General features: G+C 43.0%; 5 protein-coding genes across 6 annotated transcripts; 2 read left to right on the forward strand and 3 right to left on the reverse strand.

The window, feature by feature from the left end:
* Positions 1-6,948: 6,948 nt before the first annotated feature.
* Positions 6,949-7,593, forward strand: LOC112345325. The gene has a single exon (XM_024671776.1). The coding sequence runs from the start codon at positions 6,949-6,951 to the stop codon at positions 7,591-7,593; it is 645 nt and encodes a 214-aa protein (XP_024527544.1).
* A 127-nt stretch (positions 7,594-7,720) lies between these two features.
* LOC9634983 lies at positions 7,721-9,418 on the forward strand. The gene is made up of 3 exons (XM_024672262.1): positions 7,721-7,829; positions 7,887-8,777; positions 8,838-9,418. Exons 1-3 carry the CDS (start codon positions 7,749-7,751, stop codon positions 9,255-9,257), a joined length of 1,392 nt encoding a protein of 463 aa, XP_024528030.1. The 5' UTR covers positions 7,721-7,748; the 3' UTR covers positions 9,258-9,418.
* Positions 9,396-12,466, reverse strand: LOC9634984 (pyrophosphate-energized vacuolar membrane proton pump 1). Of its 2 annotated transcripts, XM_024672261.1 has the most exons (9): positions 12,159-12,466; positions 11,439-12,013; positions 10,988-11,370; positions 10,847-10,933; positions 10,469-10,799; positions 9,992-10,402; positions 9,868-9,927; positions 9,581-9,805; positions 9,396-9,529 (listed from the first exon to the last, which is right to left on the reverse strand). In XM_024672261.1, the coding sequence occupies exons 1-8, from the start codon at positions 12,391-12,393 to the stop codon at positions 9,593-9,595; spliced, it is 2,295 nt and encodes a 764-aa protein (XP_024528029.1). In that variant the 5' UTR covers positions 12,394-12,466; the 3' UTR covers positions 9,396-9,529; positions 9,581-9,592. The 2 variants fall into 2 exon arrangements, with proteins under 2 accessions (XP_024528029.1, XP_002967265.1); XM_002967219.2 differs by having other exon boundaries at positions 9,396-9,805.
* Positions 12,467-13,167: 701 nt separating this feature from the next.
* Positions 13,168-14,474, reverse strand: LOC9631720 (enhancer of rudimentary homolog). Its single transcript, XM_002967220.2, has 4 exons — positions 14,420-14,474; positions 14,181-14,277; positions 13,993-14,113; positions 13,168-13,606 (listed from the first exon to the last, which is right to left on the reverse strand). The coding sequence occupies exons 1-4, from the start codon at positions 14,420-14,422 to the stop codon at positions 13,507-13,509; spliced, it is 321 nt and encodes a 106-aa protein (XP_002967266.2). The 5' UTR covers positions 14,423-14,474; the 3' UTR covers positions 13,168-13,506.
* A 54-nt stretch (positions 14,475-14,528) lies between these two features.
* On the reverse strand, positions 14,529-15,265 carry LOC112345462 (enhancer of rudimentary homolog). The gene is made up of 4 exons (XM_024672265.1): positions 15,176-15,265; positions 14,969-15,065; positions 14,773-14,893; positions 14,529-14,708 (listed from the first exon to the last, which is right to left on the reverse strand). Exons 1-4 carry the CDS (start codon positions 15,176-15,178, stop codon positions 14,600-14,602), a joined length of 330 nt encoding a protein of 109 aa, XP_024528033.1. The 5' UTR covers positions 15,179-15,265; the 3' UTR covers positions 14,529-14,599.
* Positions 15,266-15,305: the final 40 nt, after the last annotated feature.

The raw sequence follows: 15,305 nt of genomic DNA on the forward strand, positions 1-15,305 counted from the left end.
AGTATAGGTATATAGGTATATGTATATATGTATATATATATGTGTATATGTGTATATGTATATAGGTATGTGTATGTATATGTATATATGTATGTGTATATATGTATATGTATATGTATATGTGTATATGTATATGTATATGTGTATGTATGTGTATGTATGTGTCTGTATGTGTATGTATGTGTATGTATGTGTATGTATGTATGTGTATGTATGTGTATGTATGTATTGAATTCAAGTAATCTTTCTAGTGCCATTTAGTGTAAGAATTCTGCTGCCCAAAATATCATGATTCTATACATTTAATAGACCAACCAATTTCCACCACCACTTAGATCTATAGACCTCATGACACAAACCCCCACCATTAGATTTCCTAGTCAAGAGGCTAAAATATTTGTGGGTGAGATGGTGACATCAAAAGATGGGCATTCTAAATCTCATGATTTTGCTGGAAGCTTTTTTCTTTTTAATCTTTATATGCCTCATCTTAGAGTGATTAAAAACTGTATGATATTGTGCTTCTAGTGGGATTCCAAAGAGTACACACAGTCTTACATTGAAATTTATAATTACATTGTACTTCTTGATTTTGTGTGTCATTAGCATTAAATAAGTACTCCATACTCAGAAAATATCATGGTGCTATAATGTATGTAAGCTTCATTTTAAAATTAGTGTTACTTATTACTGAAGTGCATTAGTTCAAATCTATAAAGCATGTGATTATGGGATGATATTTACATGTTTGCATGGATCCTTGAAACTTATACAAGGCTAGAAATTACTATTTTTCCAAATAGTTTAAATGCAATACAACCACAATATTTTAGTTCTAAAGGCTCATATCAACATTCACAAATACTACTAATAGGAACATATTTCTAATACGTTTTTATGACCATTTAAGCATTAGGACTCTAGTTTAATATATCTCTATTTTGAGCCACATAAAGATATCTATATTGAAAACATGTCAGAGGAGTACTTGTATATTAGAGATTTCAAATATGTTTTAACAACAATAAATCACTATTAGTACACAAAAGCTTGGAGGTTAAATATTCTTAAATATTTTTAATCTGATACTCAACTGCTCAATGTGGAATTGAGATTTCTTCTTAGTTATTATAAATTTATAACATTTAAAGCAACCAAGTGTTAGTGCTAAGTATAGCAAATTATTTGATTTTGAACCAGGAGATATATAGCTTAAAAGGTGAAATGTATGTCCCATGATACTTATACTTGAAACCCATGTACTTTAGACCTTTTTGGCATGGTTAGAATCAGTTGTTACCAAAATGACATCATTAAAGAACACAAGCTGATTTACAATGATGTAGGCCTTGCAATTGCAATTGCAAAGAGTATGCAACTCTTATTAGTGTCTACACCACCAATAAAAACCCTAAATTTCCTTTCAGTTATTAGTCTTATTTTAGTTTTTAAAGCTGTATTAAAAATAAAAATTACTATTACTTGCTAGATTCTTTATTTATATTATTTTATAAAGATTTATAGTTTTAATAGTTGCATTTTTCTATGTAAATATTCCAAGTGTTAGTGTTAGTATCATTATTATAAATAAACAGATAAGGAATAGGAAACTTGTTTAATATTTAAGTTAGTCTGTTTACAAAAGGTATATGGATTACTCAAGTTTTATTTGTGTTTTGATGTTTCTTCTTTTCTTAATTTTACAAGATCTTGTTTTCCTCTTTCTATTAGATCATACATCTCAAGGTATATAAATATTTAATAATGTAATAACTAATATTTTTCTTTTTATTTCATATATATATATAGGCTTGGTCACTTTAAAAAATTCTATTGAAGCAACTACAATACTTTGTAATGGTTGTGATACAACAAAGAACAAAGTTATATGTATGTTATGTAAGAGAGCTACTATCAATTCAAATCAAAGTATAAACTCTTTAAACGTTGCTAAATATTACATGGAAACTAATGCAATTTTAGCATTTGAAGTTGATTTAAGGTAATTAAAAACTAAAAAATTTCTTTATTTTCATTTATAAATGCTAAATTTCAGACTAGCTAAAGATAGCATATGTGAAAGCATATGCAATGAAATAGAGTTTCAACAAACACAGATATGTCAATCATGCTTATCAAATAATCTTATTTTAGAATCTAAAAATAATTTTAATCACTTATAAATATAAATAAAATTAAGAAATTTTAAAAGAAAAGGCCATTCACAAGGAGAAAAATGTGATAAGAGTTTTGATAGAATTCTCATAATACTGTTCATAGTATTTTCTTTTTAATATAAGAAATTTTCATTTATTTGGGAATTTTAAATATTTTCATTAAGAAAATATCAAACTAAAAAATGTTGGCATTTAAGTCATCAGATCAGGTTAACAAATACGAGAAAAAAATAAAAGCACTTGGGTTAGATATGGATTTAAGGGCTACAAAGAAATCAGCAGTTCAAGAGCTTTCTTATTTGGATGGTTTGATGACAAATTAATCAATCAAGTTGATGAGATTCATGAGATTTGAAACAACTTAAGAGGTTGCCCATAGAGAAGGAAGTAGGTGAGAAGCTATCTACCACACATTATAGTGTTATTGCTAATGCTACAAAGAAATATAGAGCTTTGTCAAGCATTGAAGTGTTGTGAGGACTTCTTTCTTTTAGCTCCACATTCTTTGCTTGAATTCTTTGCTCAAGGATCAATGAGGGTGTTGTCAACAGGCTTTATGGTATATAATCAATAGTTGAAAGATTTAGGACCATAGTGTTGGGTCAAAGCAAACACTTATTCATTATTGTACTAGCCTACTGTCAAGGTCATGGGTTTCTCTTTTGTTTTAGACTAAGTGTAATTAATTAGTGGGGGATTAATAATATATGACCTTTATGGCAGTTATCCATTGTGAGGGGTGAAAACCCTTGTATCAATTGTGAAAAAAAAAATACAAAAGAGGGTTTAATGGAAAGCAAAAAGCAAGTGGTGGTATGATGAAGAGCAATGATGACACTGCCAAAGAGGTTGGTGCCAAGGAGGACAAACTTTTGGATGGCTATGGTAACAAATAACATTAGAATGTGAAAAGGCTCAAGTCCCTAGGTAGCAATGGTTTTTATGTGCTTTAGTGTTTGTAAAGTTCCCCTCCACACTAAAATAAACCTTACAAAAGGAAGACTAATCAAAGGTTTCTCTATGGTATGAAATGACATAACAAAGTATCTTATGACTTGAAGTTGGATCCACCTTTTCTTATCACTGTAATAAAAAGTGACATTGTTTTTATTGTACAGTAGCATCAAAACGATTAAATAAGAAGAAATAATTTTTATTATAGCTTGAAACTATAGCATCAATTTTAAATGGTTGGAAGCTATATTGTTGGGAATAAAATTAAATAATAAATTTAATTTCTAAGAAATAGGCTATTGCACCAAAAGCAGCATGGGATATCTTGTAAACTGCAATAGAGTGAGCACCATATATAAAGCTCCTCATTACTAGCTTTGCCATCTTTGTTGTCTCCTCTCAATCATGATGCTACTAGTGTTAGAGAAGGGGGCAGGATTGGTGGCCAGGAAGGAAATATTGGTGGTCTTGTAACTCTACCACCTCTTAACTTTGTAGCATGTTTACTCTTTGTAAGAGAAAAAAAAATGAAGCCTTTAGAAGAGAAGAAAACATGGGCATAAGCTGGAGTGCAAACCTAAAGGACAGAGAAAAGAAAAAGAGGTTAACTTGTGAAAAAGTAAAATCAAAAAGCTTTGCTAAGCCAAAGCCACTCTCTTGGGTGAATATTCTTGATTTTGCAATGCATGGGTTAGCCTGCCCATGGGGTGATTGAGCATGCAGCCATGGGTGCTAAAGGCCCAACCATAGCAGCTTGCCACAGCACTTGAACCTCCACATCCACTAGAGCTTGCTCAACCCAGCCATGGCAAGGATGGTGCTCAAGGCTGTCTAGATCCATGGCCTTAGTAGTGCTAGGCCATAGGAACCATAGCACTAGAAGCCTGGGAAAGCTATTGTATACATGCTAAAGATACATTGCCTAGCAAACAAATACCTTAAAAAAACCATTGAAAATTTTACAAAGTGTTGCTTGTATGTCTTTTATAAAGTAATGAATTTAATATAAAGAAACTTAAATTTTGATAATGTTAGATATATTAATGATAAATAGTCTATGAAATACATACATATAAATATATATATATATATATATATCTGTGTGTGTGTGTGTGTATATATATATATATATATATACACAGAGACACAGAGAGAGATATATATATAGATGATATTTTTGTGTTAAATTCATTTTTCTGTTCAATTTCATAATTATTTTCTGTGTAAAATTTTAAAATGTGCTAGTTGCTATCTACTATATCAAGGCCAGACAAAAAATTATATATTTTATTTTATTTCATGATTTAATAGTTCTTAAGAGAATTATATCTCATCTACATCAAAAAGTATATTGTGTTTTAATTTTATAATACTGATTGAGAGAACTAAATATCATCCACATTAAAAATGATATTATATTCAACTTTGAAGCATATACAAAAATAAAATAAAAAAATGCCTAATCACTCATGCCTTACCCTTTACTTAGTCACCATTGCGAGCTTGCTGACAAGTTCCTAAGAACTCCGGCTCTTTTGTTTAAATATATGAGTATTAGTAAAACCCCTAGTTCTGTAATACATTTATTACACTATAACATTATCTATATTGAAACTATTATGTTTTAATGTTAGATTAATCTTGAAAGAACCATTTGCCATACATTAAAATCTATATTGTCTTCCAGTTTGTATTACAAATAATACAGCACAACAATATCTATATTGAACATTCTATTTTATTCTAATCCTTATTATATGTAATACAAACTAGAAACTAGAATAAAACTAGAATAAAATATATTTTTCAATATAGATAACATATAATTCTTAAGCATTATTCTCACCACAATATTATCTATATTAAAAAATATTATATTTCATTTTTAGAATAATTATTGAGAGAATCATATATTAGTCACAGTACTAGAATGATTTTTAAAATCATATATTAAATATATTTATAACTAGTTTCATAGCTATGCTTTGAGAAAATCACACATATATGTAAACTACATGTATTCACCTAGTTTTATTTTTTTCAAACTATATGGTTTTTGTGAGAGTATTCATGAGCATGCTGTGAGAGATTGCATTTGAGCCCTGAAGTAGTTGTGTAGCAGAAATTTGATATGAGATTATGGGAAGGAAGGTGGCCTCTTCCACTCTTCATCTTACAATGACAATTCGGCCTGGCGATGGCAGTGCTCTGGGTGTACTTGCATCCTCACGCATTTAAGTGAGCTAGAGAAGCAGATCCAAATGTTGGAACTCCAATTCCTGACAATGGGAGCTGAGAACAGCAAGACCAAGAGTGTGCTCAATCTGAGAAGAAGACCACACAGCAGTAGCTCATGCCAGGCAAATTCAGCATAGTGGCTGAAACCACAACCAATTTAGAGATCATCCCAAATAAGTCTGTCAACCTAGAGCTATAGAGGATCAAGCAGTTGGGGGATCAGAAACTATCTCATCTGTGGTTACTATTGCAGCAAGGAGAAGAAGAAAGAGACATGGTTACTACAGTCTAATTTCATGAACTTGATGAGTTTGCATTGTATTGATATGCATCACTATAACATCAACATTAGTAGGAAGAGTAATTACTTCAACATCACATCTGAAGTTCCCAACATTGTCCCAACTACTAGCTCTTTGCCTCAGCCTTTTTATGGGTGGGAATGTGAGAACTCATATGATATGAGCCTTTGCTTGCTGCGTAGTAGCAATAGGTCTTCTGCTCCCGTTATTGACTATGCCATGGACAGTAGTTTGCAGTTATGCCAACAAATACTCTAATCCCATGCAAACCACCCTTCCAAAGAGCTGAGTCACTACTATATAACACAACCCACTCAAAATCCAAGTTAAAATCGAAGTTACAGCTTTGGTGGATGGTTTTATGCCCCATGGGATGGGTCTATTAAACCCACGAGATGGCCCATTCTCCCATGGGATGCATGGCATCATGCCCGGGATAAAGATTATCCCTAGTAGATTTTGGAAAAGCATTAAGAATATTCTATTTGGAAGGCAGCGGTATGCGTCTTTTACTTACAAATTGCAGTCCATAAAACCATTGCGTGCAACAATGCCTAGCAAATTATTATAAACATGTTTCATATGGCAAGCTATTCTATGTGTGCCACTTGTAAGCTGGAAAATCTTCATTGTGCAACCTTTAATACATGATTTGGAAAATAGGTAAAGTAATGGGGAAACCTTTTATTGTTCTTGTTACTTGTAATTTGATGGTTGTATTGTGGGTGTCATGGAGTTTGATAAACGATGGAGATGTCATAAAACGCATGATAGCCTTTTCTAGCAGTCATCCAGTTATTCGATTACTCCCGCCCACGAGTTTCAAGGATCCACCGCTTCCCCAGGGCCATCCCTGCCTCAGATTCCAAAGTCCCTGTTGGTTTGGGAAGTGTCAGGTCTGCTACCTTCCAGTAGACCAAGCACTGAAAGCACTGCCCCCGAAAGGGATCTTCCCAGAACTTATTCTCTCGAAGCTTGCTTATCTCCACCGTGCAGACTCACGAAACTCCACACCATTTGGCGGAAGTTTCAGCCTTGAAGAGCGAGAGAGATCCTTCAAGATCCAAGAGTCGATGGAAGTTCCGTGTGGATTCACCAGGGCCGGAGTGGAGCCAGGGAGAGAGGGCTCCGGATTCGAGATCCAGGACGAGGCAGACATGGATTACCTCCGAGAATGCAGGGGAATCGTGGTGGCGTCCGCGATCTTTGGCAACTATGACGTGCTCAAGCCGCCCAAAAAGCTGAGCAGCACCAGCGCCAGGACGGTTTGATTCGCGATGTTCGTCGACGTCGAGACGCTGGAATCTTTCCGGATCGAAGGAGCTCAAGCCGGGGCGTGGAGGACCATCCTCGTACGAAGCAACGCATATGAGGGAGACAACCGATACAAGGGCAAGATTCCAAAGATGCTACTGCACAGGCTTGTCCCAAACGCGCGCTTCTCCATCTGGATCGACGCCAAGCTCCAGATGGTGGTGGATCCCATCCAGATCCTCGAGAGATTCCTGTGGAGGAGCAACGACACCATGGCCATCTCCAACCATTTCGAGCGCGCGGACGCGTTCCAGGAGGCCGAGGCCATCATCCGGGAGCGGAGGTACCACAGCAAGGCCAAGCTCGACGCCCAGATGGACTTCTACCGTACGCACGAGGGGCTCCTTCCGTATGATCGCGCCGCCAGGATGCCGCTGGTGAGCGACGTCCCCGAGAGCTGCGTGGTGCTGAGGGAGCACACGCCGCTCACCAATCTCTTCTCGTGCCTCTGGTTCAACGAGCTGGACAGGTTCACGCCGCGCGATCAGGTGAGCTTCGCGGTGGTGCGTGACAAGATCATCGCGCAAGTTCCGTGGCGGATCAACATGTTTGAGGATTGTGAGAGGCGGAACTTTGTGTGGACGATGCGGCACAAACGAGAGGACTGAATTCTTGTCACGAAATGGCAGCAGCGTTTTCGCTTTGAACGCTTTGATCGATTAATTGGCTGCCATCTTTAAACCTCCATTAGGTGCTAAGTAGAAGTACTAACGTATATTTTCCTTTTATTTTGAGATTTAGGGTTCTAGCGGAGTAGCGAGCGATGGCGGTGGAGAGCGACGATCCAGACGAGAACGCTGTCATTGACGCGCTGGGCAAGACTATGGCAGGGCTGGTCACGGTGGTAAGACAATGGTATTGTATTGCTTCCAGGTTGTGATCGTTTTCTCTCTTTCTCCAGTCCCGCGCCAACGATGGGGTGGAATTCCTGGCAGAGCTGCTGGGAGTTTTAGCGCGAGGGCATCTGTGCCAAGTGAGCTCCCTGGAGACGACCGAGTCCATAGTAGAAGATCTGGTCGAGTCTTTCTCGACAAGCTACTCGGATTTGAAGGAGAAACGCGGGGATCGGAGCTCCAGTGTGGAAGATCTCGGCGATCGGAGAAGCGGCGGCAGGATCTTTCGTGAGAGAGAGCGGGAAAGAGAAAGATCGAGCTCTCAGGTAACAGCGAAGGACGGTGGCAAATGTCGGTGCTCGAAAGATTTCCAGCGATCAAGACGGGACTTCACAAGAGTTTCCCAGCAATCAGGGGCTCCAAGACCGGAGATCACGGATCCGGAGAAAGAGTCGATCGTGGAGGAGGATGGATTCGTGGAAGGGAAATCCCAAGAGCAGTACCATGAAGTGGAGGAAATGGAGTACTTCGTGGAGGAAGAGGAAGACTCCCGGGGAACGGAAGAGCTTGTGGCGTTTACCACTGGTAGCAGCGTCGCCATCTTTCAAGAGACGCTGATGGAGCAACGGCGAAGCAACTCTCTCAAGGAGATGGAGCTCGTCTGCGCGATGAGGGGCTTGAAGCTCAAGGAGCGAGAGCTGGACATGCAAGAAGCATCGATCGACATCGGCAAGGAGACGCTGGACGTGAACAAGAGCACACTCAAGTTCAACGTCTCCAAGGCTGGACGAGACGAAATGGCCGCCGCCTGTGCCGACTTTCGGAGCTCCACGTCCGACTACTTCCTCGCGGGCTTGCTCATCATGTTCGCGTTCACGGCTTTCTGCGTGTGGAGAAACCTTCCAGAGTGGTTCTCGACGCTGAGAGACTCGTGTTCTGCGACTCCTGCTACTAAACAGGTTCGTGAGCTTTTGTTTTCCTCTCGTCTTTCGCTTGAACATTCGTTTTTCGTTTTCCAGGCATGGTATAACTTCGTGGGATCTATCACGGGTAACACAAACTACTGGCTTTGCATCGCCAGAGGCAGCGCTGGAGCGATCCTTGGAGTGCTGCTGTGCCTGCTGCTGCTCTTCATCTGCAAGAAGACGCTCAGCTCCACGAAGCGCGCAATGCCGATGACCATCTTCATGGTTGGGGGCTCGTGTGTCGGCGTGGTCGGGAAAGAGATCGTCTACCTCTTGGGCGGACAGGGATGGAACTGGATGGTGGTGTGGCTGCTCTCGTGCCTCGTCCATGCTTGCACACACTTCTTCACCGAGTTCTTCATCAAGCTTCTCAGCAGGGGCAGAGTTGTGAAGATCCTCTTCCACTCTACTTTGGCGGTGGGATTGCCGCTCGGGGCTGGACTGGCAGGCTTTCCATCGGTGAGCTCATTTTGAGCGTGGCTTGCTTGGTTTGTTCGATAGCGAAGATGGACTTGACGAGTCCAGGAAGGAATTATTTTGATCCTATCCTCTGATTGTTTCTCTTTGTATTGTTTGTGTTATCAAGTTTGTAGTTTACACAAAACCAAAGAGTTTACAATAAAACCGATACGTAATTTGATTTGATCTTAAAACTACAAATAGAAAAGAAATAAAGTGAAGAATAAGTTATTAAACATAACAATAGTAGTAGTCTTTTGGTCTTTTTTCGTAGATATCCTAGTACCCTGCAAAATGTTGGCTTTTCAGTATAGAGAAGATGATGCTAGCTTTCGTGCCTTTCGTCCTTCTCACAATCCAAGCCACTTGAACACGAAGCCACCGTGCCTGGCGAAGAATGGAGCAAACACCAGGGACTCCACGGCCATGAGCTTGATCAAGATGTTTAGCGATGGCCCCGAGGTATCCTTGAGGGGATCGCCAACGGTATCTCCAATCACAGCAGCCTTATGAGCATCGGAGCCCTTCGGGCCGAGTTGCTTTGCGTGCTCAGAAGCTCCAGCCTGGAACAAAACAAATACAAAGCTCAGGGCTAGTCTACGTACCATACAAACAGCTATCTTACTTCAATGTACTTCTTCGCATTGTCCCATGCTCCACCGGTGTTGGAGGCCGAAATGGCGATCTGGTAACGTCCAAGCAGGTAAGACAAAGAGAAGGAAACTACCAAAGAAAAAGTTGCGTAGTACCTGTACTCCAGAGACTAGAGCTCCGGCGAGAAGGCCCGAGAGTGTCTGGGGTCCAAAGAACCATCCCACGACGAGGGGAGTGACCATCACGAGAGCACCGGGGGGAATCATCTCCTTGATCGATGCATCGGTTGAGATCTTGACGCACGACTTGTAGTCGGGCTTGGCGCGCCCCTCCATGAGGCCTGGGATGTTTCGGAACTGAGAGCGGACTTCCTCCACCATAGCCAGTGCTGCCTTTCCAACGCTCTTCATTGTCATCGCCGAGAACCAGTACGGGAGCATGGCACCGAACAGCAGTCCAACAAACTCCTTTGGAGAAATAACGTCCACAGCTACGATTCCAGCTCTGCTCACGAAAGCACCGAAGAGAGCAAGCGAGACGAGTGCCGCGGAACCAATCGCAAATCCCTGGACAATGAAACAGCATCAGAAAGAGGAAAGCGAGAAATAAAAGAGGAGTTTTTCTTGTCGAACCTTGCCAATGGCAGCTGTGGTGTTTCCTGCAGCATCCAGAGCATCGGTTCTCTCACGAATGCTGTGAGGGAATCCTGCCATTTCGGCAATGCCTCCAGCATTGTCACTGATCGGACCGTAGGCATCGATTGCGAGTCCAGTGGCAATCGTACTCAGCATTCCAAGGGCCGCAACAGCAATACCATACATAGCAGCGAGAGTGTAGCTGAGGAAGATAGCCAGCGCAATAGCGATAACGGGAATAATCACGGACTTGTAACCCAGAGCCAGGCCAAAAATAATGTTCGTGGCAGCTCCAGTCTTGCAGGAATCGGCAACGTCTTGGACGGGTCTGAAATAAACTACATTCAGACAAGTACACAAGAATCAATCAGTTACCTGTATGCATTGCTAGTAAAATACTCCGTGACGAAACCAATAATGAGACCAGCCCACAGTCCAGAACCAACACAGAAGAATAGTTGCCTGCAACGTGAAAGAACTTAGTCCAAGACACTGAAGAAAATCTCAAATACGTACCACCACTTGACAATCTTTGGTTCATGGCCAACGACGTTGATGGTGAACTTAGCCGGCAATGCAATGTAGCACACGACGAAAATAGCGACGGTCATCAGGACAGTCGATATAATAAGCTGCTTCTTGAGAGAGGGCTCGATGTCCTTCACACCCTTCACCTCGAAAATGTCAGTGGCAAACAACGTTGTAATGAGGCAGACAACGATGCCAAAGGAACTGATAAGTAGCGGAAAGCTCATGGCAACGAAGTCCCTGTCGAGTCCGAACGAAGAGATGGATGAAACGACAAGCGCCGCACAGGACGACTCCGCAAAAGATCCAAACAGGTCAGCTCCCATTCCCGCAATATCACCCACGTTATCCCCAACATTGTCAGCAATCACCTGAAAACCAGACACGCGCAACAATCAATACAGTAGTCCGAGCACAAACCAAATGAGTCAAAACTTACGGCAGGATTTCGTGGATCGTCCTCTGGAATGTTCTGCTCCACCTTTCCTACCAGGTCCGCACCAACATCAGCGGCCTTGGTATAAATACCGCCACCAACACGACCGAAGAGGGCCACCGAGGAACCTCCAAGACCATACCCGGCAATGGCCTCGTACAGGCCCTCCCAGTCGGATCCATAGAAGAGCTTGAAGAGAATGATAGCAATGAAGAGGACGAGCAAACCATTAGCGGCGAGTAAGAAACCCATCACCGAACCCGACCGGAATGCCACGATGAAAGCCTTGTTGACGCCTTTCCTGGCCTCGAGGGTGGTCCTCGCGTTGGCATAGGTGGCGATCTTCATCCCCAGGTAGCCGGAGAGTGTGGAGGTGAGGGCGCCCAGGATGAAGGCAATGGTGCTGAAGCCAGCATTGGCGACCGCGGAGGCGCATAGCTGCGAGGGGTCACTCTTGCAAGGGAGCTTTTTGGTGCTGAATCCTTCCACCGAGCTCAAGAAGACGAAGATGAACGCCGAGAAGATGACCACAAACACGCCAAGGTAGCCATACTCGGTGAACAAAAAGGATTCGGCGCCTACGAGAGAAAAAAAAGGGAAAATTAGTCACAACAATAGATCCCAGGAAGATCACCACAGATCTGGGAGGCAAGACCAGATATTCTTGGAGATTACATCCCAAGAAGGCGAGCCAAGAACATTGCGACAACGAATCCCACTCACCTTCCGAGATGGCCTGCTGAATCTCGGCACATTTGGCCTCGGCGCCCTCGTCCCCGTCCTCCTCGTGGCTGAGCAGCGAGTCGTTGTAGCCATTGTTGGAGCTGACGCGCGTAGCGGCGCCGACCGAAACCCTCGACACGATGTACCACTGGAAGAGCGCGAACAGGATGCCAATGAGCGCCGCCACCGGGATCAAGATCTCGACCTGGAAGGCGCTAAGAATCGTGGCCGCCATCGCCACGAGCTTGGGAGGAAGAACCCCTAATAGTCTCAATGTGGAATACCAAGGAAAGAAGAAGAGAACCCCAAGCTATGAAAAAAGGGGCGGGCTCCCGGGTTAATTAACTTTTTTATATTATTCTAACAAGGCTGTTTTTAATCGGGCACCGCTAAAGTAAAAATCTAATTATGGGAAAGATCTAGCGGCTCTAATTCTGCCACGGTTGCAGATTGCCAAAAGTAAAATTTCATATTTATCCACTCGTGTTCGAGCCCCGAAATTTTAGGAGTCCGACGTGGCGACTATTTGTCCATGGCAACGAGAGGTAGACACTGGCCCTCCGCCAATCCACGCATTCTAGCATCCTATTGGTGCGCGCGCTACCTAGTAGTGATATATTGGAACTTATTTTAGCGGCCCTGCCAAACTGATATAAATCCCGCCAAATTTTCTTTTGAGTGGGGGCGGGAAGGATATACCCTTGGCACGATTCGCTGGGTAGCTGGCACCAGCTTTAGATTATTCCCGTCATGGCCTCCATGTTCTTCTTTACCCTTCTTGAGGCTCACGGTTCGAATCCCAGGGTGCGTGAGTGGAGGTGTGAATTATTGGCCTTTATCCAACCTTTATCTAGGAAGCCGCAGGCGAGCGCCCCATTTGCCAAATTCAGCGGTGGGCTGGTCAATTCGCCACGTCACTGCGCCAGCCTGGCGGACACGTGGCGGAAGGTGAGCGGTTGGCTCCCGCTTGTTGGCGTTGGTGGTGGTGAAGATAGCGAGCGAGCGCGCGAGCTAGCGATGGCTCTTTATTTAATCGCGTGATCCCGACAATGTACCACGCAAGAAACGTTGAGACGTCTCGAGTTCGAGGAAGAACTCACATCACATCTCTTTTGGCCTGCCAGTTCTCCAAATTATTGATAAGCTCTCTCTCTCTCTCCACACACACTTGGCTTTCTCTCTCTTATTTTTTCTTGAGACTCCTTTCCCCTCGCTCGCTCTCACTCGAATCGATGTTTTAAATACTCTGCTCGTGGTTTTGTCACAGCGAATCCTGGCTGCTAAATGCTGCCCATGTCCCCATCATGTTGTTATTTACAGGCGCGTCCTCTCGCACAGCAGCGATTTACTAGGCGGCTTGGCCGGCGAGCTTGCGGAGATGTTGGAAGGCGCGCAGTTTAATCCATTGCCGATCGTAAGGGATGTAGGCATTCACCTCGGTATCGTATCTGCATGGACAAGGAGAGATTGTCACGGTGGAACAATAAAAGAGAACACTTTTAAAGAAAGGAAATCGCAGGAACACAAGAAAGTTCTTTGGCTCGGGAGCGAGCCCAAACTCATGCAGCTAAAACGTAAACTTGAGCTATTGTCAAAGAGAGACCAGCTCGCGCAAGAGAAAATCAAATTAAGCAAAGCAAAGAAGTTCATGGAAGAAAGTCCTTTAGCTCAGTAGGAGCACAAACCCATGCAGCGAAAACTTAAACTTCATACCGATCGTTGAAAAGAAAGAGAGTCCACGCGAAAGTTGAAACCAAGGTTTCTTACGATCACATCTATTCTAAAGGATGATCACGAGAAGAACTCAAAGCGCCACAAGATGAACGAAACTTACACGAGAGCGCTCATGTCCGGAAGCTCATCGATGAATCTATACAAATCCGCGACCTCGTACGTGATGTTTCGTATCGTGGGGTTCATGTCCTTGAGCTTCTTCTCGAACAAGCCGCAAATCCCTGCAACCAAAAGGAAGATTGGATAAAAAAAACATTTTTTTTCTCGTCGCGAAAGAAAGAAGCTCACCATCCATGGCTTGCGTGACGCTCTCGTAATCCAGAAACGTCCGGCTCCCTCGCGCGGCGCTCGGCTGGTACAAGACGATCGTGTGCCTGCCACTTTGCTACAAACAAAGACAAACTTAAGAGACAATCACACAAATCGCTCTCGGCTAATCCACAGCGAGATTGATGAGCTCGCGCTGGGGTACGAATCGCGTCCCACAATCCAGCGCCCGGAGGAGCTACGCATTTCGATCGACGTACCATTGCGTTGCGATCGCCAAGCGCGCGATGGATCACCCTTGCCGCCCCACCTTCCCGAAAGAGACAAATCCCTAAATCCTATTCGCCTGGAAGGAGAGTATTTAAGCTAGACACCAAAGTTCTTGCTCTATTCTTCTTTCTTCTAGATCATCATCAAAGAGGTCACGCGATTTTCTTCTTCTATCCACTGCGCGGGCCTTGCGACGCGTACTTCTTGAGATGCTGATAGACGCGCAGCTTAATCCACGATCGATCGTAAGGAACGTAAGCCTGGAGGTCGGTGTCGAAGCTACACAGCACGAAGGAGCGATCGATCAATGAAAAAAGCAATATTTTCGCGATTGATAGCCTACATTAGTGCCGAGAGATCGGGCAGCGCATCGATGAACTCGTAGAGCTCGCTCACATCGTACGTGAGGTTCCGGACCGTGGGATTGCTGTCCTTGAGCCTCTTCTCAAACAGCCCACAAATCCCTGCTCGAAAATTTCTCACAATCTCAATCGCTCAGCAAAGATTTCTTTGAGAGGAGAAAGATTTCTAGCGCATACCATCCATCGATTGATACACGCTGTCGAATTCCATGTACGTCCGACTACTCCTGTTTGGGTACGGCTGGAAGAGCACAATTGTGTGTCTACTGCTCCCCTAGAACCCCAATCCATGGATTAAACCCTCATTCTACAACCTTACAAAGAGATCTATAGGGGAATCTAGTTGCAAATCGACCAAACTAGCGGCAATGCGAATTCACTTACCATTGGATTGACAGACAAGGAACCAAGCGCCTGGTTGCCGTGGGCTTCGCCCAGGGAGATTTCGAGTAAGGGAACCGAGGGTGTACATTCCGACACGGAACGCCATCATCCACCGTAGATAAGTGAAAAT

The sequence above is a fragment of the Selaginella moellendorffii genome, unplaced genomic scaffold, assembly GCF_000143415.4.
Source record: "Selaginella moellendorffii unplaced genomic scaffold, v1.0 SELMOscaffold_8, whole genome shotgun sequence".
In the NCBI taxonomy this organism is placed as follows: Eukaryota; Viridiplantae; Streptophyta; class Lycopodiopsida; order Selaginellales; family Selaginellaceae; genus Selaginella; species Selaginella moellendorffii.

Excerpts from the sequence above, each read along its gene's own strand:
- LOC112345325 (XM_024671776.1), top strand. The coding sequence starts at position 6,949 with ATGTTCGTCGACGTCGAGACGCTGGAATCTTTCCGGATCGAAGGAGCT.
- LOC9634983 (XM_024672262.1), top strand. The coding sequence starts at position 7,749 with ATGGCGGTGGAGAGCGACGATCCAGACGAGAACGCTGTCATTGACGCG. Across the intron at positions 7,830-7,886 it reads TGGCAGGGCTGGTCACGGTG|TCCCGCGCCAACGATGGGGT; the intron begins GTAAGACAATGG and ends CTCTTTCTCCAG. Across the intron at positions 8,778-8,837 it reads CGACTCCTGCTACTAAACAG|GCATGGTATAACTTCGTGGG; the intron begins GTTCGTGAGCTT and ends TTCGTTTTCCAG.
- LOC9634984 (XM_024672261.1), bottom strand. The coding sequence starts at position 12,393 with ATGGCGGCCACGATTCTTAGCGCCTTCCAGGTCGAGATCTTGATCCCG. Across the intron at positions 12,014-12,158 it reads TCAGCAGGCCATCTCGGAAG|GCGCCGAATCCTTTTTGTTC; the intron begins GTGAGTGGGATT and ends TTTCTCTCGTAG. Across the intron at positions 9,806-9,867 it reads ATGCGAAGAAGTACATTGAA|GCTGGAGCTTCTGAGCACGC; the intron begins GTAAGATAGCTG and ends GTTTTGTTCCAG.
- LOC9631720 (XM_002967220.2), bottom strand. Across the intron at positions 14,114-14,180 it reads CGTCACGCAAGCCATGGATG|GGATTTGCGGCTTGTTCGAG; the intron begins GTGAGCTTCTTT and ends TTTTGGTTGCAG. Across the intron at positions 13,607-13,992 it reads CCGGACATGAGCGCTCTCGT|ATACGATACCGAGGTGAATG; the intron begins GTAAGTTTCGTT and ends TTGTCCATGCAG.
- LOC112345462 (XM_024672265.1), bottom strand. Across the intron at positions 14,894-14,968 it reads CGTGTATCAATCGATGGATG|GGATTTGTGGGCTGTTTGAG; the intron begins GTATGCGCTAGA and ends ATTTTCGAGCAG. Across the intron at positions 14,709-14,772 it reads CCCGATCTCTCGGCACTAAT|CTTCGACACCGACCTCCAGG; the intron begins GTAGGCTATCAA and ends CGTGCTGTGTAG.